At 37.1% G+C, this 25,634-nt stretch overlaps 1 protein-coding gene across 1 annotated transcript in view; it reads right to left on the bottom strand.

Moving 5' to 3' along the window:
* DIAPH3 (diaphanous related formin 3) overlaps positions 1-25,634 on the bottom strand; it is a 250,682-nt gene that overhangs the window by 181,197 nt on the left and 43,851 nt on the right. The window contains exons 6-17 of the mRNA XM_086611740.1: positions 22,931-23,005; positions 22,777-22,846; positions 22,281-22,417; positions 21,729-21,834; positions 11,319-11,429; positions 10,770-10,888; positions 10,505-10,621; positions 9,147-9,265; positions 8,947-9,011; positions 8,230-8,334; positions 5,753-6,088; positions 4,407-4,521 (exon numbers count right to left, since the gene is read on the bottom strand). Of these exons, the coding sequence (XP_086467866.1) occupies positions 4,407-4,521; positions 5,753-6,088; positions 8,230-8,334; positions 8,947-9,011; positions 9,147-9,265; positions 10,505-10,621; positions 10,770-10,888; positions 11,319-11,429; positions 21,729-21,834; positions 22,281-22,417; positions 22,777-22,846; positions 22,931-23,005 (1,475 nt within the window). The remainder of the gene's footprint in view (positions 1-4,406; positions 4,522-5,752; positions 6,089-8,229; positions 8,335-8,946; positions 9,012-9,146; positions 9,266-10,504; positions 10,622-10,769; positions 10,889-11,318; positions 11,430-21,728; positions 21,835-22,280; positions 22,418-22,776; positions 22,847-22,930; positions 23,006-25,634) is intronic.

The following is a 25,634-nucleotide window of genomic DNA, read 5'->3' as shown; positions in this document are numbered from 1 at the left end:
TAGTGTCTCCCGTTCCTTTGAAAAATTAGCATGACGGCACATTTATATCACCCGTATGAGATGAGAGAGATTTCAAAAATAAAATCAAATTAAGCAGTAAACACCTTCTGTAAAAATAAACATGTTAAATTTGTCCTTGCAGGCTGCAGCCTTTTAATCACTCTCCTCCCCTTCCTCATTTGATATAAGAGTAAACTTCACTGATTTTTCAACTGCAGATCCAATAACTTTCTTCTATTAAGTTTTGTCAAAACAATGTGTTAAGTCCATTCAGTTAAACTTTGAAGGGATGTTAATCTTGTTAACTCTAATGTTCTCACTGTCTGTGGAGATTCACAATCCTCTTCTGAGCCATTAACATGTTTGGTCTGAACATCAGCTTGTCTCCCTAATTTTACTGTTTAATTACACATAGGAAACACTATTTCCTCCAGTGGCTTTTAAACCTTAGAACCTATTAATTCAGGGAACGTTCTTGGGAATTCTCCTAACATTATAAAGGCACCACAATTATCTTTTAGACTTATTTTAATAGATTTGAGAAAAAAAGTCCATGAAGTTTTCTTGCCTTTTTATCCTTGTATAACATTTTTATTATTATTAAATATCAACAGTAATAAACTGTAATACTCAACTCCGCAAAAATACTGCTAGAGCATAAAAAGTCTGCTTTGAAAAAAGCAGAATGAAGTTCTTGATTACAGTAAAAAAATAATATTGCATAATACATACCAAAGCATTAAAAAAAAAAAAAAGAAAAACTTCATTAAATAAAAGTATCAACGTGAAATTTGTAAAACAAGCTAAAAACATATTAATGTCTTTTCAATTTGAAAAAGAATTAATCATTACACACCTTTGGTTGCCTCAAAGTATTAAGTCTCTGATACCAATTAAAATGGAGGAGAAAAAAACAAGTCTCTTGAGACTTGAAATAACAGTGAAAATATAGGTAGTCTATATATGGAGTAGAATAACTTGAACTACTAGTGAGACAACTTACTTCCAGAAAGGGAGAAAAGATTTAAAGCCAGGAATACTTTCAAATATTTTGCTCTGTCACAAGGCTTTAAAAGTTGAAGAAACTAAGCAAACTATGAAAGACCTATCTTGCTACAGGTTTATCAGAAAGTAAAAAAATTCATTAAAAGATCCTCCTCCTTCATAGAACAAGAACACATCAATTATCATATGTATTCTGACAGTAAATACTTCATCTTCCGGATGCTAGATTAGGTCACAGTATTTTATTAAGGTATTCTGCCAAAATTTGATAAATATTTTTTCAAACATGACTGAATAAAAGTCTGTATTATCCAGAAGCATTTATTGAGGTTTTTTGGTAAACTTTCCTTATAGGTCAAAACAACTTTTTTCACCTTTTCAGTAAAAGAGTTCAACGTTACTGCTTTAATCAGTCTGATACTTTCAAACTTTTTTCTTCATGCATGCCACTTCAAAAACAGAACATTAATGTTATATTCTGAATTTTCATGTAGTACTTAATCCCCAAGAATTTTAAAGATATCTTCATGTCAATGCGTGCAGCATGAGGAATAAGCAAGAGGAGTTAGAAAGAGTGTGCGTGCCTGTCGGGATATGTTCTTTTTGGCATCACGGAGACGTGGTGGGATGAATCCTATGACTGGAGTGTCACAATAGACGGGTACAGGCTCTTTAGGAAGGATAGGAAAGGAAGAAGAGGAGGAGGAGTTGCCCTCTATGTCAAAGACCAGCTAGAGTGCATGGAGCTGCACCTGGGGACGAATGAGGTCCCGACTGAGAGCTTATGGATCAGGATTAAAGGGAGAGCAGGGACAGGAGACGTAGTAGTCGGGGTCTGCTACAGACCACCTGACCAGGAGGACTGGGTGGATGAGGCCCTCTACAGACAAATAGGAGCTGCCTCACGTTCACGAGCTCTGGTCCTCATGGGGAACTTGAACCATCCTGATATCTGTTGGAAGGACAACACAGCAAGGCATAGGCAATCCAGGCGGTTCCTGGAATGCAGGGATGATAACTTCCTTCTCCAAGCGGCAGAGGAACCAACGAGGAGACACGCTACGCTGAACCTTGTTCTCACCAACAATGACGGACTGGTGGGGAACGTGACGCTCAAGGACAGCCTTGGCTGCAGAGATCATGAAATGGTAGAATTCAAGATTCTTAGAGAAGCAAGGAGGGTGCATAGCAGGCTCACTACCCTGGACTTCAGGAGAGCAGACTTTGGTCTCTTCAGGGATCTCCTTGTTAGAGTACCATGGGACGAGGCCCTGGAGGGAAGAGGGGCACAAGAAAGTTGGTTAATATTCAAGGATCACCTCCTCCAAGCTCAGGAGCGGTGCATCCCAACAAAGAGGAAGTCAGATAGGAACACCAGGAGGCCCGCATGGATGAACAAGGAGCTCCTGGACCAACTCGGACACAAATAGAAGGCCTATAGGGGGTGGAAGCAAGGACAGGTAGCCTTGGAAGAATACAGAAAGATTGTCCGAGCAACCAGAGATCAGGTTAGGAAAGCTAAAGCCCTGATAGAGTTAAATCTGGCCAAGGACATCAAGGGCAACAAGAAAAACTTCTGCAGATATGTCAGTGATAAAAAGAGATCTAGGGAAGATGTAGGCCCTCTCTGGAAGGAAATAGGGGACCTGGCTACCCGGGATATGGAGAAGGCTGAGATTCTCAATGACTTCTTTGCCTCAGTCTTCACTGGCAAGAGCTCCAATGGCACAGCCCAAGTCACAGAAGGCAAAGGCAGGGACTGGGAGAATGAAGAACTACCCACTGTAGGAGATCAGGTCCAAGACCATCTTAAGAACCTGAAGGTGGACAAGTCCATGGGACCTGATGAGGTGCACCCGCGGGTCCTGAGGGAACTGGCAGATGAACTTGTTAAGGCACTATCCATCATATTTCAGAAGTCGTGGCAATCTGGTGAAGTTCCCAATGTCTGGAAGAGGGGAAACATAGCCCCCATCTTTAAAAAGGGGAAAAAAGAAGACCCAGGGAACTACAGGCCAGTCAGTCTCACCTCTGTGCCTGGCAAGGTCATGGAGCAGATCCTCCTGGCAACTACGCTAAGGCACATAGAAAATAAGGAGGGGATTGGTGACAGCCAACATGGCTTCGCTAAGGGCAAATCCTGCCTGACTAATTTGGTGGCCTTCTATGATGAGGTTACAGCATTGACGGATAGGGGAAGAGCAACTGACATCATCTACCTGGACTTATCCAAAGCCTTTGATACTGTCCCACATGACATCCTTATCTCTAAACTGGAAAGACATGGCTTTGATGGATGGACCACTTGGTGGATAAGGAATTGGCTGGATGGTCGCACTCAAATACTTGTGGTCAACGGTTCAATGTCCACGTGGAGGCCAGTGACGAGTGGTGTTCCTCAGGGGTCAGTACTGGGACCAGTGTTATTTAACACCTTTCTTGGAGACATGGACAGTGGGATCGAGCGCACCCTCAGCAAGTTTGCAGATGACACCAAGTCGTGTGGTGTTGTGGACACGCTGGAGGGAAGGGATGCCATCCAGAGGGACCTTGAAAGGCTGGAGAGATGGGCCTGTGAGAACCTCATGAAGTTCAACAAGGCCAAGTTCAGGGTCCTGCACGTGGGTCGGGGCAATCCCAAGCACAAGTACAGGCTGGGTGGAGAATGGATTGAGAGCAGCCCTGAGGAAAAGGACTTGGGAGTGCTGGTGGATGAGAAGCTCAACATGAGCCAGCAATGTGCACTGGCAGCCCAGAAAGCCAATCGTATCCTGGGCTGTATCAAAAGAAGTGTGGCCAGCAGGTGGAGGAAAGTGATTCTGCCCCTCTACTCAGCTCTTGTGACACCACCTGGAATACTGTGTTCAGCTCTCGAGTCCCCAGCACAAGAAGGACATGGAGCTGCTGGAACGGGTCCAGAGGAGGGCCACGAAGATGATCAGAGGGCTGGAGCACCTCTGCTATGAAGACAGGCTGAGAGAGTTGGGGCTGTTCAGCCTGGAGAAGAGAAGGCTCCGGGGTCATCTTATAGCAGCTTTCCAGTACCTAAAGGGGGCCTACAGGAAAACTGGAGAGGGACTTTTTACAAGGGCGTGTAGTGATAGGACAAGGGGCAATGGATTTAAACTGAAAGAAGGGAGATTTAGATTAGATATAAGGAAGAAATTTTTTACATTGAGGGTGGTGAGGCAGTGAAATAGGTTGGCCAGAGAAGTTGTGGATGCCCCATCCTTGGAAGTGTTCAAGGCCAGGTTGGATGAGGCTTTGGGCAACGTGGTGTAGTGGAGGATTTCTCTGCCCATGGCAGGGGGGTTGGAACTAGATGATCTTTAAGGTCCCTTCCACCCCTAACCATTCTACAATTCTATCTCCAAAAGCTGAAAATTAAACCAATTACTTACCCCTTTTTTGACAACAAAACGTAAGTTCCAATTTGCAAAGCATGTCAGCATTCTCGTACTTGTCCTCTTCTGCCTTAACCCAAAAACAGGATTCTGTCATTTCTTGAGGCCTGATCTACAAGTAAGAGACAAACCAAACTTTTATTAATTAAATAATTTTTATACTATGCAGAGACTGTGCTCTGACATTATAAAGCAAATGAAATACTTAAGAGCTCTGTAAAACATGAACTATTAGTATATAACTTATCTTTAGAATTGTTAATATATTTCTGATTGAAGATAATCCTTATAGTAAGTGCTTTTGGACAAATTAGAATCATAGATTCATAGAATGGTTAGGGCTGGAAGGGACCTCCAAAGGTCATCTAGTCCAACCCCCTGCAAGGAACAGGGATATCTCCAACAAGATCAGGTTGCTCAGGGCCTCGTCCAACCTGGCCTTGAACGTCACCAAGGATGGAGCATCCACCACCTCTCTGGGCAACCTGTTCCAGTGTTCTACAACTCTCATGGTAAAAAATTTTTTCCTAATATTCAATCTGAATCTACCTCCCTCTATAGAATCATAGAATTCTAACAGATTCTAACAAATTCTAACAGATTCTAACAATATAAAGCAATACAGACAACATACTCTGTCTAAACATAGCAAATTATCTTTGGTCTAGATTTAGAACTTGTTTAAACTTTAAATAGTCTCTGAACACAGCAGGTTTAACTAGATATTAAGTACCTTACTTCTCAGATTGTAGGCTGACTGCCTTATAAAACTCTGAAAATCTTTTCACTGACTTATTTTGGTCTAAATAATTCTAATTTCCAAAACTCAGTAGATTGAGATCCTGTCAACAATTGAGAAGAAAAAGAAAATAGACTACGTTTTTTCAACCATTAAATTTATATAAGTACGTTTACACCAAGGACAAATGGAGAAAGCTGTAATGCTCCTTCTCACAGTCCAGGCTACACAGAAGCAAGACACCTATATGGAAACTTTATAGATATTAGTACAGTGTAGTGACTGATCTGACGTAAACAGTTTGCTAAAAGACAAGGCGCAGCAAGACCCAGGAAGCATGCTGCTATCAAGGTTGTATTATTCTAAACCAGAACTGACTTTTTGAGGTGCCTCAGAAAGTCAACAGATACTTCCCTAGATGATTCATGAGTGAATGAAATGCAGTTTTCAGAAAACAATGAAAACTAAAGACAGAAAGCATTCGTATCTTACATAATTTTAACTAACGTATCAATTGTTCTATATAGTTTTACTCTTGACAATGTATTTACCCTAAGCTCTGCGTAAGATTTTACATCAAGTATTTGCCACTAATCAGTACTACCTTGGACCAGTTAAGTCTTTTCATGGTAACCTCAGGTCTGAATTCTTTTTTAGGCTTCATTCCAAATGGCAAAGTACATGAAGGTGGAGACCACTGTGCTCCAGGCAGGCCTGGTAGAGGCGGCGGTGGAGGAGCACCACCAAAAGCCAGAGGAACTCCCAAGCCATTCAAAAGTGGTGGAGGAGGAGGGGGAGGCGGTGGTGGTGGAATTGCTCCGTTAGAAGGCAGTGGTGGAGGGGGAGGAGGAAGCGGCAGTTGTGGTCCTGCAGCTGCCAGCGGAACAATAGACGCATCTCCACGTGTTGATGGTAGAAAACCAGGAGGCAAGGAGCCATACTGATAAGGAAAATATTCTTAATCAGTTTCACATTTTTTATCAACAAAATGCCATAACAATCATAGTTTGTAGATTAAATCTGGCAAGCCAATTGAAAGTCTTGTATTTTTCTTGTATAGGGCAATCAAATACAAATTATAACGAGGCCAACATGCTTTTGATTTCATAACTGAAAGTCTCAACATTCGAAGTGGACATTCAGAGCAGGGAGTGCACATCAAAAATGACGAACTGAAATGCTATATCCCACTTATCATATTTCACTGATAATGATAGAAGAATCATCTCATAGGTATCTTGATGAAATTTTATCTAGACTACCATGGTTTAGCTCAAATTGAAAAAATAATATCCTAGTCTGTAGTGCTCTTACTTATCCTATAGATTACAGAGCAACATTCCAAGGACGTAATAGTAGAATCTGAAGAGATTACTAATTCTATTGAAAAACAGACATCTTCCAATATGGGAACATTCTCATTTTTCAGAATTGAAAGCACAAAGTGAAAAAAAAAATCCTTCCAAAAAACATAGCTGCCTTACACACTGACTTCTTATTCTATATAGTGAGGACATCTATACTGTAATCAAGATGAGTTTATTAGCACTTCAGTAAGACTGAAAAGTTATATTTTTTTCTACTATTTGAAGAACTTTTATCATGGGCCTTCAAACATTAATAAATAGGTCGTTGAAAAAAAACAATGGAAGAATAAAAAAATAAATATTTGTCTACTGGTTATAGTATTAATCAACTTTTCAACTGATAATTATAAGCTGAAACAGTCCATTTTATTTTTAAAAAATGGAAGGGAATATAATAAGCAAAGGATTTAATATTTTTAAAAGGAAATCGCTGAATAGCAATAAATACAAACAAATACAAGCACAACAGTATTATTCTTTTGAATTTGTGAACATACGCATTGTTTACCCTGACAAGTAGGCACTAAACAATTAGGCTCTAATAAAAAGAAAATACATGAACAAATATTAAATAAAACAGAAGAGTAGAGGAACGAGATCAGGAGAAAAATAGTCCTAAGAGGTGGAAAGGTGGAAGTAAACACGCTAAGTAGCAACTGATGCCATAAGGAAACCAAACATTCCTCTCAAGATGGATTTAAGAGTACTAAATTTGCAGGAGAGAAAACCTATTTCTCTCACAATAAGCATTAAGTATGTTTTCAAGATAGACACTTAAAACCCTTTCTTAATGAATGATATACAGCTCCCATTTTTTTTTGAATGCAACAGTTTTTGTAATTGCTTTTTTAAAGCCTTTTGACTTTGACATTAACAGTCAATTCTGTACAGAAACTTGAATTAAAATGACATTTTTCAACATATCAAAGCAGAGCTAAACTAATTTTCTTCACTAAGAAAATTAAACAAGCTCAAAAGTATAAAAAAACCCTCTATGATCAAAACATATATTTTATCACCTTCCTATATGCATGTCTTCCCAATGCTGTCTGGCTTTATTCATTTTCAGACTGTGCTTCTTATTCCAGAAAATAAGACACAGGAAAAATCACTTGGTCACACAGTATCCTTACACAGATTTTAGAGCTGAAGCAGCTATAAGTTAACTCAAGTACTACTCTCAAAAATCTGCAATATTCCTCTCCATCACATTATTTTAAAATATCTATTTATACTTGAAAATTGAAAAATTATCAGGAAACGTTCTTATCCAGCCACAGGTTATTTCTTTCACTGCTGGATATCCATAGAAAGGCTTCAGCAAAGCAAACTGCGTAATGAGTAATTTCCTGTGGAGGGATAAAGATCACAGTGATGAATGCTAATCTAAGAGCGTAAGACTTATTACCCTATGTGGTTAATTACTTTGGAAATATATGACACTGAAAGCAAAACCCAAATGAAACATAAGAAACTCGTTTAATTAACAGAGCTCAAGCACAAAAAGGATCATCTGGGAACTCAAACAGCTATTTAATGTCACACTAGAATACTTTGTGAAAAACAGAAATAAAGGAAACTAACATTCAATAATAATCAATAACAAGGATTCTTTAAAAAAGCCCTCAGCTGTACTATTGGAATCTGAAAAAGATGCAAAATGAAGTCCTTTTCAAAAACAACACTTCATAGATTCATTTAAACTGTCTTATACCTGTGATTTAAAAGCTTGTAATTCTGCTTCAAGTTCATTGATTCTTTCTTCTTTTTTTTGCAGTAGGGCCTGGGTCTCCTGATGAACTACAAAATCTTTTTCAAACTAAGAAGAAAGAAAGGAAAAAAAAAATTGCAGCTACTAGTCAGTTCCACATCGTTGCTTCAGATTCCAACTTTTCCTTTTGCGTTTGTTAAAACTCACATGTTAATAATACTAAGGATACGTACAACACATCTGCTATTCTAACTTCCATGCATCCACTGAGTGGAAGTACCATCTCTATTATCATTTCAAGTATTTATTATATGAAATGGCATAAAGTACTCAAGGCATTTTAAGTTGGAATTAGACAGAGTAGCTCGAAAAAAATTATGTACAGTAATATAGAGTCTGTAGATACAAAAAAGTCAATTCTTATTCTACCACTGTTTATCTTGCTGAAGAAACTGATAGGTGTTCAAATAAAGTATTCAGTTGATTTTTGGGAGATTTGTACTTAAAATAAAGAGTAGAAAGACTCTCAATTAAGGTTAACTACTTTACATCACTTTTCCCTGCTTCTAGTGCAGAAGCCGCCTCCAAATTCCCACTTAAACACAGAACTAATAGTAATTTGAAGTTAGAAACTACACCACGTTCAGTTACGCCATTCATGAAGCTATAAAGTAATTCCCTGTGTCCATCTTATGATCACATAACTTAAAAATTACTTACTTTTCTGGAAAGTTCAGAAGCCCTCTCTTCACATTCTTCTAATCTTGCTTTATCTACACAAACATCTTGAAAAAATAAACACACACATTTGCATATATACAAGGAACACAAGATTCTTAATCATATGTACAACTTCAACTTGGCTTTTGGAACACATAAAAAAGTACGATACTGTAATCATTTCCAAACGTTGTACTTACCTACTAAGTGGCTGAAATTTATATCTAATCTTTTACGATACGTGAAATCTGGGTCTGTTCCACTTCGATGTAACACTATCTGGGACACACACTCTTCAATTAATTTGAAATACTGTGGACTAAAGACAGAGATGAGTTATTTTATAGCACATTTATTTATTTATTAACATATACTTAACATCTTGTCTAAGAACGCAGTAGGGTCAAAGATTTAGGATGCCTTATTTCCACAGAAGGGTAGGTGCAAACCCCACAAGTCTCAAAGGACAAATACTCTGGCAGTTTATTACACAAGAACAGTTTACACAAAGCCTGAAAAAATAATGGACCTAAAGATAAACGATTCTTATAATATAAACTCTGCATCTGTCCCCCTAGGGAAATACAGGAAGGAAGGACTCCCTCCTGCTCCTCCCAGTAAAAAGAAGGCTCTTCCTTCAGCTTGACCCCTTCTGGTTTTGTGACTTTTGTAACTATGGATGCATTGCAGCCCTGTTTCAGTAAGAGGAATGAAAAACCTCTTGTTCTAAAATGCTGGGAGGTGTGACAGCTGGGTCACTTGCCTAGAACATTAAAGCTGTGAATTCAAATCCTTTCAGATGGAAGAGGTCTAGCACAGGTGTACCCATGCCAGGCAAGCACTCTTAACCTTTAAGGGCACATCTGTGCTAGACCTTGCCTAAAATGCAAGGTTATACAGAATGCTATGCAGAAAATAGAGGGCTTTCCTTCCTTGTTCAGTTCACATCTGATTCTTCCAGTGTTTCCTCAAAAACAATACAAGCAGATTTTACAAAGTAAAGTATTTGGCAGCTTCAAATATCCAAGATTTTATCAAATACTTCTCTGTAATTTATCGGATTAATGTTCCAAGAGACACTAACATGTCCACACTGACCCATAATGTATATTAAGAATACTCAATTCCCAACCAAAAGTTACTCTAAATTATACAGAAATCTGAATATATGCTTAAAGTGCACTTCTGTGCATGCTTGGTTTTGACTTTCGACTCAAATACACCACAAAATTATAATGCTCCTATCATGATTTATAATCGATTAAGAGACCTGTCCTTATCACTTATACTTGCAGTCAACAAGGTTCAGATGTCAACAAAAAGTTTTCTAGATTTATATATAAAATTGTATCCTGAGCAGAAGAGGCAAAACCGTATGGCATTCTTATTCAAAGCTGGTATTTTTGAATATGAGTTCACAAAGGAATACTTACAAACTGCAATCCACAAAGAGAAAGATTAAACTTTATTTAGCATTAAATTTATGGAAGAAATAGCCTATCAATGACTAAATGACAACGAAATCCATAACTAACACTTAACATAGCATTAAACATACCGTATGAAATAATCATTTCTTATCAGTAAAAGATGTTGGAGAATAGAAAGAAAATATCCCTCAGCACTGGTGTCCTTAACTGTATTCCACACCATGTTGTAGACATCATTTACTTCAGTAAAAGTGTTAAGGAGAGTAATAGCAAGGAAAAAATATTTCCATCAAATGTTAACTGAAAAGTTTTTTAAACAGAAATTACACCAGAAAAAATTTCCATTATACACTTATTTTGTTCATGTTTCTCTTGCTGATATCAAAAGGATATTCTAGTTCAGATCTAATATCTTCTAAACGATGAGAGAATTCAATCATGTCTTCTTCCTTATGCTCATTGAATACTTTCAGTTGAATATCTAGTGCTTCATTCTTTATACATTTCAATTGCTGCGAAGAAGAAACAGTAGAAAGGCTTACAAAATTAGCATTTCTATAAGTAAATAAACCTTATCTTTTTAATAATTTCCATTCTTGTCTATGTTATTTTAAAGTTTAAAATTACAAGAACACATGAGTTAAGCTAAATATTCAAAAGGTAAACATGGCTTCAGCGGAGATTAACACGTGTCTTCACAACAGTCTGTCGCATGTTCTAAGCAAAAGTCTTAAAATGCTGAGGAATCAACACAAAGTTCAGGGAGCACACTTCACCTTTTCACTCTTTAAGACTGATTCTCATATCTAACTACTCATGTTCAGACTTAATAAAATGCCTTTAAGAATAATTTATTAGAACTTTTTCTCCCCTTCCCCCTCTCGAGCTCAAACAGTCCAACCATATACATCGTAACGCAAAGAGGAACTGAGAGATGCTTACTGGCAGTATCTCTTTCAATCCGCTGCGCATAAATTCGTTTCTGATGTGAAGCCTAAAATCCAAGTCATCAGGAGATGTAACGAGAGCATTGATGAGCTGCATGCAAGCTACCTATAACAGAGAAAACATTAAACTGTTTTATTTATTAGATTTCAGTATGCATCACAGTCAAAAAGACTAACAAACTACTAATTAGACATTACACCATGTCTAATTATCATTCTACTGTAATCTTATAATTAAGATACTTAAATTTCTTATCAGCCACATGAGCTATAAATACCAAACTCCAGTTCACAAATTTCCATAAAAATGAAATATTTTCTCAGTCCATTGAATTTTGTCATTTTATACAAATAGCAAGTTCCTTTAGTAACTGAACTTTAGTAGATCGTAAATACCTTGACAAATATAATTCTCTCTATATAAAAATCAATGTAAATATATATTCATCTATACATATCTATGAAAAGTTAGTGACATAATAGAAACGGTAAAGGCTAAAGTCTCTGTGAATAGTGGAAAACATATGAGAAGATGAAATGCTAATTAAAGTAAACTAGGCCTGAAGAGCAGAATGGGCTTTTTTCCCCTTCTTTTTAATAAACCTTCCCTCCTTAAACATACTGAGGGTGATGGAATACTTCATGGGAACCAGTACTTCAGCTCAAAAGCGAGAATCAGGTCAACTATGATGCCTGTAACACTATGTGGTTAACTAGTTGAGTAGTGTCTCCTCTGGAGAATCAAGAGATTCATCTTGAAAACCCTTAGCCAGGAGCAGCAGGAATTCACTGTCAGGTGAATGCAAGCAACCGAACCAGCTAAAACTTAGCACAACACCACCTTACATAATAAATTATCTTATTGCCTAAGTATGGGCTGTATTCTTTATTCTTAAACCTTTTTGTATTTGTTTTGGTATGGGTCCACTTTACCAAACAATTCACTTTATCAGTATTTGTAATTCTATTCAGCAGCTGTGATGAAAATTTTTACTTTCCCTAAATTTGAGCTTATTTAGTTGAAACCTGTTATACAATCACTGGTCTATCCCTCTGGAGTACTAAGTCTGTCATTCAATTGCATTTTCTTGATTCAATTAGCTCCGTCATCCAAAACCAGTGATTTAGTACACTGACAGATGCCACCAACACCTGCACTCCTGTTAATATCAGTGAGGTATTTCAGTGATTGTAGACTTCATTGGACAACACTACCACCCAAACTACAGTTCTGCAAGGTTACATTTACATTTCAAATAAAGTCAAACTCCATGTTGTTTGATTACATCAGAATTGGAAACACTGACATTGTTATCAGCAGTTTAAAACACGGTATATTTTCATGCAAAACTTTATGTGAACAGACTGCTAAGCGAGAAATTAGCATTTATCACACTTGATTCAAACCACCAATGACAAGGCAGAGACTGAACAAAGTACATTACTGTGAAAATCCTGATCAAGAGCAAACTGCAGTTTTATCTTTGAGATAGTAATGCAATTTAGATGAAAGGAAGTCTACAGATGTAGTTGCTGCCCAAGAAAAAAAGAAGTATTTTCTTTTAATTTTTCAAATCAACAAGTTACACGTGCACATGTGCTATTTAAGTAGAACAGAGACAAGATATGAAAATGAAAAGTAACAATCACATCAGTAAAACGTACTGTTATTCTAGTACTTTAGTCAAATTCAGTTAAGTGGGAATTCGATTGCAGTTCATAACCAGAATATACTTTAGCTTTCCTGGAATAAACAAGATAAAGATCTACTGCATTATATTAGCAAATTATTTCTATAGGAAAACAAAGACAAAGTAATGAAAGTTCTACAAAAAGCAGAATGGGAAAAAGTTATACAAGAGGAAACAAATTCAAGTCTAAAGAAGGCATTGCTTAGACATCTACCTTGGAGTAATTTGCTTCATGAAAAGTTTAAAAAAAAAAAAAAAATCAAGAAGACTAATGATAAAGATAACAGGAAGAACCTGTTACCAGACTATAAACATTTAAAACATACTCCAAATGAAACTGTAATTCAGTATCTAGCAGTTAGCATAAAATACTTAAATTACACATCATCACAATAATTTGAAATTAGTTAATTCACTTAGAAGTAGATTGCAGCAAGATCAATCTGTTCAGTGAACCTAAAACCTGTAAGGAAAAAATGCGTTCCATTCTACCAAGAAGAGGAAACAAACGTGCGAACATTTTACACTGTAGACTGGAAAGTTAGATTTTGGTAGAGCATGCCAAAACCAAGAGAAAAACACCCCTCTTAAACTTGTTGGACAGCGTTTGAGTGGCTTATTAAAAAGCCGTTCTAACCAATAATCCGGTGGAGATTCAAGAACAATAAACTTTTGCTATCCTAAACTTTGCAGTTGGAAAAACAATATATTAGTATTACCCTATGTTTGACAATAAGTCAATTAAAAAAAAGTAGCAAGCTTAGTTCAATTAGTGTCTGCCTAAGACATAGGACTAAACTCAAAAATTCTCGAGAGTTTTCCAAGACACAGTTCAAGCTTCAGATACCCGCATTTAGACGCCTAGATGTAGGCAGATTTCTATATGTAGCTATATGCATAGCTAAACTCCCATTCCTGTTAATCAGTAGTCTACTAGATTCTTTAAAGCTCTTAAAGATTCTAGATTCTAAAAGATCTTCTTTACGACACACATGAAGTGACCAGGGCACTCAAGGATCCATAGTCTTTACTGACTAGGGACCCAATTCATCAGCTTAAACATGAACACATAGTACACAGAGTACCATCACAGCTGCCTCAGTGTGTCCCATTTGGCTTAAAAACGCCAATCCAGAAGGGTGGGAATCTCCTAAAGGAACCACATCATATGTACAAAGGCATCTGAAACGACGTTTGAAGTTCATGTGTTGACAAATAATTTGAGCCTTGGATTTCCATTGGTTACATGAGAGTTTAGACATCTAGCTCAAATGCTCAATGGGTTGGCTTACTGGCAGACTAAATCCTATTCAGTGTCTTATATTGCTAAAGAGAAAGATCTGCCACTTATTTAGAAAGCTCATTTGTTTCCCATCTACAAAGTTTTTAATAAGGCTGATATTTTACCTCTATATGCGTCTATTTGTTTAGGAAAAAAGTCTCAAAATGAAAAATGCTTAAAAAAAAAGCTAAAAAATACTGTCTGTCACAATTTTTTTTTTTAAATTACTAAGACAGAGGTACGTGACTTTTGTTTAGAAATACCAGATTATGACTTTCTCATCTTAAAGTAGTGCTAAATCTGCTTAATAACATGCTTTAAACATTCTGAACATTCAAATACAGATTGGTATTTAGAATTATTGAATTACCAAAAAGCATTAGTAACTTCAGATTTAACAACAGTCAAACAATGAGTTCAATGTCCTGCTTCTAGAGTGTGGCCACTAACCAAAGAAATGCAGTAGAAATAACAGATATGGTAATTTTTTCCACAAAAAGAGACTGTCCAGTCTCTAATGCTGCTAATAAAGGGTCAGACCAAAGAAAAAACAGTCCAAAGAGTTGAAAGAGCTTCTCAAGTGAGAAGGGAAGCTACAGATAAGTAATTGTTTTCTTCAAGTGCTTGTCTCTATATGCATTCATACTACAAACAGTTCCAACAATTATCCACTGATAGTTGTCTTCAATGGTGCTGAGCAAAAATTGAAGAACAATTACCCCAAATGTAACATCATTCCTTGACAATTCTCAAAGCACGTAACACTTAATGAAAACGCCTGTGACGCTCCAGTTGACAGCCCTATACATTTCAACTCTCAGGACACAGAACTATCAGTCAGTGCTTGCACTCCAGATGAGTGGGCCCTAAACTGCATTCTTTTACACTCAATTACCTTGGATAAGGTTCTGTAAACAGACTAACAGCCTTTTGAATTTTCAGCCATGGATACAAGGCGGGAAAGCTGTGTCCATATCAGAAAAGACGTCTCATCTTCAATAAATGAAGAGGCACTTCTGCTGAGGTAGTATGAGGTTTAGTGAAGACAGGTAAATTAGGTGCCTAGAAATGCAGAAGTTGTTGCGAGCAAAATATTCTGGTTAAATGGTCTATATCGAAAACCAATTCATGAAGAGTTGTAGATTTTATAGGTGGAAGTATTTTGTCAGTCTGCCCTTGAGAAGATGCCTGAAGAAGCAAAATTATTTTAGGTTTTAACAGCGAAAGGCATATGGTAATACGCAGCTCTCTGGTGTACCTTCTAAAATTTTGCTGTGGTGCTGAGGACTGCAGTTTCTAAGCACTCTTTTCTGAAGGGCACCTCTAACCCAAACTGTAATTACATCTTGTGAGTATCCTGCTGTTTACAGCAGTCATGTAGTGAACGGGTGTAGAGGCACTTTCCTTTCTTAAGGGAAAAGCCAAGAGCAAATCTTTCACTTCACCTGGCAGTCTGGTTGGATGCTTCCTTCCCTTCTTCATCTCTAAAGAACTGCAACTAAGTACAGTCCACCCTGTTAGTTTTCAGAGGGCTTTGCAAGTACATTCCATCTGGAAAGCTTTTAACACCCTGCTGCCACATGGCACAAAAGTCTACAGTACTTGACTTTGCATGTTTACGAGATGGACATGTATTGATGAATACATTATTTTTAGTAGGGAAGAACTTTGCATGGATGATGACACAGTTCACCTGGAATGTCAAGATTTTGAAGGCATTCCTCCATGAGAAACTAGACCAATGAGATCAGCTATATTCCGCTAAGTGAGAAGTTACAGCTTGAAATTCTAATCCTCTGCCATTCTAACCAGTGATGTCTATCAAGTTACAGGATGCTTTTTCTGACACTTTCACAGTCTGTACTTTGAACTTGCATTTTCCCCAGTTGAAAACCAGACAGATTATACCTGGTCCTTTTCTGGTAGAAAACATCATTTACGGTTGGACTGGATGATCTCTAAGGTCTTTTCCAACCTAGAAATCTATGAAATCTATGAAATCAGGTACACCTCAGTAGCTCAGAGCAGCTTTTTCCTTGCATAGCCAAGACAATCAATACTATCTGTGTGGTAACTATCATCTTATGTCACACCCATTTGAACAAGAGAAAATGCAGTAAGATTTTCTACTTCATTTTTCTCACTCTTACTGCCAGTATGCATTTCTAGAAAAGCCTGTGTAAAGATGATGCATGTTTAGTCAAATTCTGCTTGCCAGTATTAAACTGGCCATAGATTTGGCTTTGGTACAGATGCTATATTGATGTTAATCAATTATTTACCGTTGCTAAAGACAAAAAAAAAAATTTAGTAATGACTTTGAGTTGTAGCATCCACCTGCATGTGCATTTAGATGGATCTTAAATAAATATCACTGATCTCTACATTTAGATAGGGTGAGCTTTGCTCTGATTCATCTTATTACATACACAGTTACAGAAAGGATCTCATTAGCACAGAACAACCAAAAATCACCAAGTCATCCAGCTAACCAAAATATCACAGATCGTACCATCTCACATACTCATATTATTAGCTGAAAAAGAAAGATGAAATGGTATTCCCTGGCAGCTAAAAATATGAGAGGGTAATGCTACTGATGAATAGATGAGACCTTTTACTTTGTCACAAAAATGATTCTTCTAGGGCAGGCATCAAGAACCTGCAGGTTTTCACAGTGCTCGCAGTTCCGTGCTAATTTTTCAGGAATGTCCTGGTTTTGGCTGGGACAGAGTTAGTTCTTCTTTTCAGCAGCTAGAAGAACTCCGTGTTTTGGTTTTTGGTCTGGGACTCGTTATGAGCAGAATGCTGACAGCGCACTGATGTTTATAGTTGGTGCTGAGACCTCAAGGACTTCGTGGTTTGCCATGTTCTTGCCCATGTGCACAACAGGCTGGGGGGGAGCATGGCCGGGACAGAGGGTCCACAACTCCCCTTATGATTTGAACTTAGACTTAGGACTGAGGACTAAATTGACCAATGAAGTATTCCATGTCATGCAACATCATGTCCAGTATAAAGATGAGAGTTAGCCAGAAAGAAGGGCCTTTGCTCTTCATGGGGCTCTCACTCTTGGACTCTCAGAGTGTTCTCACTCTCTCTCTCTCTTTTCAGGCCTCTCACTTATCCAGGATTGCAGTGTCAGGACTTAATCTGTTTTGGGATCGTTAGCTGGAACGAGATGGGTCTTGGTCACCAGGTGGTGACCAATTACACTGTGTATCACTTGCTTGTATGTATTACTATCATTATACATATGTATCTATTTATATATTAGTAGTAGTAGTAGTATTAAATTGTTCTTATCTTAACCCACAACTCTCTTTCCCTTTTCCCCTTTAATTCTCTTCCTCCTCCCCTGGGGGTGGGGGAGGGTGAGCGAGCAGCTGTATGGAGTTTAGTTGCTGGTTGGCTCAAACCACAACAAGAAACTTAATTGGAAAAGGAAGAATTGCACCTTTGCTTCAATATTGTACTTCTTCTTGGTTCTAATGGGAAAAGTTAGAAGGTGCAGGCATCTCCAACTAGAGCTGTACAGAAGAACAGCACTCTTCCATTCGTTACACTGCCTGCTTGAGGAACAGTGATGAAAGATGACAAATAGAGAGTAGAAGCATTCATTTGATTCTACAAGAAGAACTCGGCAAAGCACAATTTTTTGTTGTTGCCATCGTCGTCTTAAACACATCAAAATGGGTTGTGTCAGAAGAGCTGTATTTCCTGCCTCCGTGACTTGAACAATCAAAGTATTAGACTTTTTCAGATGTTGTCATAAGTATACAAGGTACCAGATTGCCTTGTACGCGTTTTCCTGAGCACAGGCTTAAGATGTTAAATGACATTTACTGTAACAACACCAGAAACTCAATATTACTCCTGGCTGTACTTATATTCTCAAACTAAGTTGACCAATCTTGTCTTGAACAAAAAACATTTAAGTACACTTCTCATAATTTTGGAGTTTATGAATGATAGAAGGAAAAATATTCTTTACTTTTCAACACATGCAAAAAGTAGATACGTAGAGCTTTCACTAAAAATACAAAAGTCATCATACTGAGGCTTTTTATATATTCAGCCTTCAAGTAGCAGAAACATTAGTCAATTCAAAATTGAAAAGGTCAGTTGTTAGTGTCAAATTGAACTGCTACAACGCAAGCCTACATATATCAAGAAAATAATCAAGGCAAGTATGCCAAGTAACTGACAACTGTAAACTTTTGTCTCATTAAAACACTGTCAAATTAACCACCAGGTCAATGTCATTGTTATAAAAGTTTACAACTGATTCACATGAGAAACCTTGATTTTTCTGGTCTTAAAAAAACAAATCTAGCAACCATTTGTAGAGTCCGAAAAAGAAAAAAAAAAAAAAAAAAAACCAACTTTCTAGTAGAGAGAATGTGTTCAAATGGAAGTTTAACTCAAAAAAAAAAAAAACGAAAAAAAACCCCACTTTCATTAAAAGTTTACATATCTACATAAGATATAGCAAATGGAAGAGTAAAATGTTACTTATTTTCAGGAATTTAGGGTAACGCTCTCAGTAAAGTCAAATTAATACATTCAGCTTAAGTATTGCAATTGTAATAGGAGCATTAATTAACTCTAAATATCTTTTATATCAGAGGAGAACAAAACACCAAATAGACCTATAGCACAATCATGAGAATGCATAACTAGCAGAAAAGTACTTAATACCTGGAGAGTAGCCCTAGAAAAATAAAAGTTGTTACTGCACAGTTAACAACTCTGCAGAAGTTTTCTGCACTGATTCAGTTCTCTCCTCAGTGATACCTCACTAATGAAGTTGAGCACTGCTGTGAACAGTAAGTATGAAAGTGTTCAGAAGTACATAGGATTAATTTAATTTACCCTACTGCTTCAAATAAAATAAGGGGCTGCTTTTCAGGCAGTTTTCATGTGCTTTTTGAACAGTATAGAAAAGGAAGTTAGAGATGGCTTTTTTTTTCCCCCTTATTAAATCTATACACATGCAAATATCCGCTCCTCCTGAAAATTCAGGATCACATTTGGAAGCCTAATACTCAAAGTGCTGTTAACTTCAAGACTCTGAATCCCTATAAGCTAGTAAACAATAGTCTGAGAATTACTGCTCTTCACTTTATTAAAATTTAGGCATCTCATACGAGCGCTGTGATGGATCTGGAAGTTCTCAAAGCCTTACATGCTCTATAGAAAATACAAGCTCCTAAATTCTCTTAAGTTAAATACAAATTCTGAAATAGGAAAATATAATTTCTGTGATCTAAAGCATCTCTCCCTACTGAACAAAAATATTTTTTTAATTGATATCCATATTCATGCCAAAGAAAAGAGAAAGCTACTCAACTAATATAAAGAGTCACTGAACTATTATTATTCAACATTAAACATAATTTCTGCCCCTTGATTTTTTCAATTATTTGACTGCTTATATTTATGAATAAACTTTTCTTAATATGTATTATACATAGATTTTTACCTTATTGATTATACTAAAACAATAGAAATCAGCATAACAAAAAATTATCAAACTTTTCATATTTTTGTTTTTCAGATTGATTAAATAAGAACAAAATATTTTGCTTATGTCATGATCCAATATCTAAGTAAACCAAGCAAGTAAAAGAAGCAAACCAAGAAGGAATAGGAAGCCAAATATGGGAGCATCAAGGGATGCCATCCAGAGGGACCTTGGCCAGATGGAGAAGTCAGCCTATGTGAATTTCATTAAGTTCAACAAGGCCAAGTGCAATATCCCGCAACTGGGTCAGGGCAATTGCCAGTATCAGCACAGGCTGAGCGACGAATGGATTGAGAGCAGCCCTTCAGAGAAGGGCTTGGGGATATTTGTCGATGAAAAATTAGATATGAGCCAGCAATGTGCGCTTGCAGCCCAAAAAGCCAATCATATCCTGAGAAGCTGTGGATACCCCAATCCCTGGAAGTGTTCAAGGTCAAGTTGGATGGAGCTTTGAGTAGCCTGATGTAGTGAAAGATGCCTCTCCACAGCAAGAGTATTGGAACTGCATGATCTTTAAAGGTCCCTTCCAACTCAAACCATTTTATGATTATACGACAGAAAAAAGTAAGAAGGAGGAAGGATTTTTAAAAAGATAATCCCATTGGTATCTGAGTAACACAATCAGTTCTTCCAAACTTAAGATTCATCTGTTGCCACTTTTGTAATATTCACGAAGAATGATAACTATGAACAACATTCAGTTCCACTGAATTATATGAAAAATTGATATGAGTTAATATTTATACTCTTAGACCAATGATTTGTAATGATCATTCAAACACACTCTAATACCTTGCATCTTTCTGCAGTAAACTCTATATCCAGCTGAAACAAATTGAAAACTGGAAATAATGTGAAAGATTTCTCTCCTCAGACTCTAGGTGCAATTTTATGAAATCATAACACGGGCATGAGGGACAGATTTCCTGTTGATTTAAACATTAATTATAAAAAGCTGTTGCCTAAAAACTTGGGGTTTTTACTACTACTACTACTACTACTACTTGGGGTTTTTACTACTCTGCCCTTGTGAGACCTCACTTGGAGTACTGCGTCCAGTTCTGGAGCCCCCAACATAAGAAGGACATGGACCAGTTGGAGAGGGTCCAGAGGAGGGCCACGAAGATGATAAGAGGGCTGGAGCACCTTTCCTATGAGGACAGGCTGAAAGAGTTGGGGCTGTTCAGCCTGGAGAAGAGGAGGCTCCGGGGTGACCTTATAGCGGTCTTCCAGTACCTCAAGGGGGCCTACAGGAAAGATGGGGAGAGGCTGTTCAGGAGGGCCAGTTATGATAGGACAAGGGGTAATGGTTTTAAAATAGAGGGAGGTAGGTTCAGGTTGGATATTAGGAAAAAATTTTTTACTATGAGAGTGGTAGAACACTGGAACAGGTTGCCCAGAGAGGTGGTGGATGCTCCATCCCTGGAGACGTTCAAGGCCAGGTTGGACAAGGCCCTGAGCAACCTGATCTAGTTGGAGATATCCCTGTTCCTTGCAGGGGGGTTGGACTAGATGACCTTTGAAGGTCCCTTCCAGCCCTAACCATTCTATGATTCTATGATTCTATGATACTATTAATCTTAAAGGTTCAGCAAATATTGTCAGAAGTTAGATAATATTTGTGCATCTGAATACAGAACTCATGCTTTATTTTAAAAGGCGGTATAAATTTAACTACCAAAGTTTATACAATTTGGGTGAACAGAAATCAACAAATTAATCTGCAACATCCCTGTGTTTCTCAACACTGAATCTTTCCATAATACATTTTAAAAAACATACCAAAATTTGACCCTTATTTGAAACAGTATCCCTTCTCTTTTTTGTTGTAATAACTTGTTCAACATAGAAAAATAAGTAATTTTTTTTACTTGTTGCAGAGGTTTGTGAAAAAAATTTGCTTACTTGCAGCTGAACTGAGTTATCCTGAAGACCTTCTACAATAGGAGAGAATCTGTCAACATTCTTTTCCTCTGCTGCTGATGTAACAGCTTCTAAAATTTTTTCAAGGCTGTACAAAAAGAAAAGGATTTCACTCAGGAGAGATATTTAACCTTGCTGTTGATTTCTTATCTGAAGAGCCATGTTGCCAAAGTATTCATCCTCTTCAATTTCTTGCGTACAAATTTAGGAGGTTTAAGCATTACTTGCTTCCTTTGGAGACTTTTGTAGCCAAAGAATGACTTACTGGATTACAATGGTCAAGATATCTTAAAAGTAATGCTAAAAAATTTTTAACAAAAGCATGGCTGCCTAACTACTTCCATCTAACCAGTACATCCACATATCAAAAGGAAAACTCTTATTGATATGACCATAATAAAAACGTATACTGAAAATATAGTACAGTATTACTTTCAAACCTAAGCTGAAAATTTTAGCTTTTCAGTCAGGTATGACTATAATTTTGGATATCTTAAAATTACCTTACTATTTCTGGCTAAATACGGTACTTACATGTTTTCCTCTCCAACAATGCACATTGCAGAAAGGAGTTTAACTATATCCGTCATCATGTTAGTTTGCTTGGGATCAATTGCTTTGATCAGCAACAAAAGGCTCCTCTCTTCTCCCAAAATTCGTTCCAATCCATACTAAACAACAGAAGAACAGTTGTAAGGAGAGTTGGAGGAAATCCACATTACTATATTAAGACAGCAGCAGTTCCCACAAGTAAACATTTCAAATGACATTTAAGTCCATCAAACACTTAATTAGAAAAAATAAATGAGAGAAAAGTCCAAAACAGGTCATTTATTCTGTAATAAGGGCAAATCAGCACCAAAAGTTTACACTAGTCTTTATTTACACAGAGAGGAAGCAGCAGCAGAAAGAACGTCAAACCACAGCTGACCAACACATCACTCTCCAAATTGCTCACACCCACTGGTCACATATGTTATCTGACTCAACTGTAGCAATTTAGATTTCCAGGTTAAATAACATCCCATACCTTATTATTCATGAAGGCTCTCAAACACTGTATAACCTTATGCTGACTCCTCTTCACAACTTTGTCCTGGCTGAATAAATAAAAAAATTTAGTGTAATTAAATGCTGTTTATATATTAAGAAAAGCTGGCAATTTTATATTGAATCATCCTTACTTTTTCGTCTCAACCAATCTTTCCAAAACATCCAACAGCAGCCCCAGACCTTCTCGGCCAAAGTTTTCAACCCAACTAGGGAGAAAGAAAAAAGATATTAAAAAAAAAAAAAAAAAAGACATTTCAAAGAGTAATGAAAATTGTCAGCATAAATAAAAACAGTATAACTGGAATTTTAAAATCCAAAATCAACTCTTCACTCAAGAGGCAGTCCCTTCAGTCACTGAAGCAATTAGATAACCTTAAATCAAAGAAGATTAAAAAAAATATACCGTAGCCATTAAATTTAGTAATTTTATTTTTAAAATTAACAATTATACATTCTTTGGTATAGAATTGTAGTTAAAAAGCCCTTGCAAAGGAAGGGAAGAAAAGCAATAAATTTCTACTACACACTCTTCTAGGATCTCCTTGGAAGGTCAGAATATAACCATAAGAATATAACCATAAATGGCATAAATGCCTAAAGGAATTGCAGAAGTGGCTGCCTAAGATATTAATCCATACAAATATCTCCAAGTGAACACAACAAAAATTTAAAATTTCAGCTACTGGTAATGGCTTTGAACTGCAAGAAGGCAGATTTAGATTAGATATAAGGAAGAAATTTTTCACTCAGAGTCGTGAGGCAGTGGAACAGGTTGGCCAGAGAAGTTGTGGATGCCCCATCCCTGGAAGTGTTCAAGGCCAGGTTGGATGAGGCTTTGAGCAACCTGGGGTAGTGGAGGGTTTCCCTGCCCATGGCAGGGGGGTTGGAACTAGATGATCTTTGAGGTCCCTTCCAACCCTAACCATTCTATGATTCTATCTTTTGGTGTGGTTAAACCCAGGCACACTGTTGCTACAGGAGACAGCTGCTTCACACTCCTGTTGACTATTGCTCAAAACCCCTACATGTCAAACACGAGTAACTGCACGACTGACAGCAGTACTGCCGCCGTCCATTTGATAGTAGCTGTTGGTCTTGCTGAAACTATGACGTTTGATCTATTACCTAACCCTAAAGTTCATGGACAACACTGTCATTCATAGTCATAACAGAAGGAATATTTTGCTCTTTAGACTACATTGCCTGTGTAAGGCACAGATATTTTAAACTTCAAATTTCTGACCAAATCCCACTGGAGGAAGGACAAGTTGGATGCAGAAGCAACAAAAACACATATACAAGCAGGGAAACTGTAGAGACGATATGCTCAGGAAATTCCATTTATAAAGGCTGAAGTTATAATGTTCAATTATGGAATGAACTCACAAGTACTCAAAGACTCTTCTCTTTCTGTAAGAGGCAGGAAATACTTCCTAACAAATTCAATCAACTTTCCATGCTACTGCCATAAGACAAGTCCTTGGATCTCTTATTATTGTCTTTGGCCAACAAGACAGAAAATTATTTCATAACGGATATCTCTTCCACGCTTTTTCCACTTTAAAATTAGCATATTACCTTTATCTATTAACTGATTACAAAACCATCTCTGTTTAGAACAGATATATAATTAGCATGATGAAGATGTAATACTTTTCACCATCTTCATCATCAACACACGTTTCTGTTGTGAGTGTAGTACCAACAGTTTCTGTGCATTCTTTAAATGATTACTTAAAAAAAGTTTAAGATGAGGAAATCCCTTGCCGTGTATTAACAAAATAAACTCTTTTATGTGAAAAGGAAGCATTCATTCTGCAACATCAGAAATTCAACATCAAGACATTGATCAGAATTGGTAAAAAAATTACAACATCCACTTTACTTGCATTACAGTCTCTCCACTGTTTTCTTTGTTTTGCCTATTTACACACCATTGTACACACTGGGTAAAATTTATCTATCACCAATTTTGAATAGCAACCAGAATACTTATATACTCCTATCTAAAGAGCAGGACCTTACTAGTGACAAATAAGCTATTTTGTTGGAAATAACACAAGGGAGATGCAATAGCTCTTTTGAAACACACAGTAGTTGAAGTCCCATCATAGGACGGGATTAAACGGCTCTTCCTATCTGCTAGATACAGAACTGTAATGGACTTCAAAGTTATAGGAAGAAAGAACCAGATCAGATGTTTTTATAGGTTTTTTCCCCTAAAAGTAAACATATATAAAAAATAGTTTTTCTCCGTCCTGAATGGGCTTTTTGTCCTGAAACAGATTAGGCAAATAACTGTCAATGATTTTTGGTATAGGCGGTCATATCTGACCTAAAGATGACTTTACTAGACATTCCTTAGCACATTTTGTATTAGATGGAATTGTGAGCAGCCACTTTGTCATACATCCAGCAGCTGAGGAGGCTGAGCATGATCAAGTGTCTAAAATACTGTTGCATTATTACTGCCCTTTCCTCTGCTTCCACAAAAGAACAAAGATTACTTACACTATGCAGAGCAAACACTCGACTTTTTGTCAGTCTGACAAAAAAAAACAAGCTATCAGTGCTCTTATTTTCTACTTATTAAAAATGTCCTCTTAATGAAAAGAGCTAAATCTGTTGCAACTATTATACAAAAGGAGAGAAACAGTTGTAGGTAACTAGTTATCTGTAATACTATGTACAGCCAGATCACTGAACCATTTTTGATGAACTGTGTTGGTAACTGTGAAGTAAAAACATCCCATTTATTTACCTGAAAAACAGTGACCACAATAAGCGGATGTATTTTCCTTTGGAGGCTTTCTTTTTATACTGATGGAAAATAAA

The sequence above is a fragment of the Tauraco erythrolophus genome, chromosome 1 (assembly GCF_009769465.1).
Source record: "Tauraco erythrolophus isolate bTauEry1 chromosome 1, bTauEry1.pri, whole genome shotgun sequence".
In the NCBI taxonomy this organism is placed as follows: domain Eukaryota; kingdom Metazoa; phylum Chordata; class Aves; order Musophagiformes; family Musophagidae; genus Tauraco; species Tauraco erythrolophus.
Note: the sequence above shows the minus strand (reverse complement) of the source record. Positions and strands in the feature narration are given on the sequence as shown.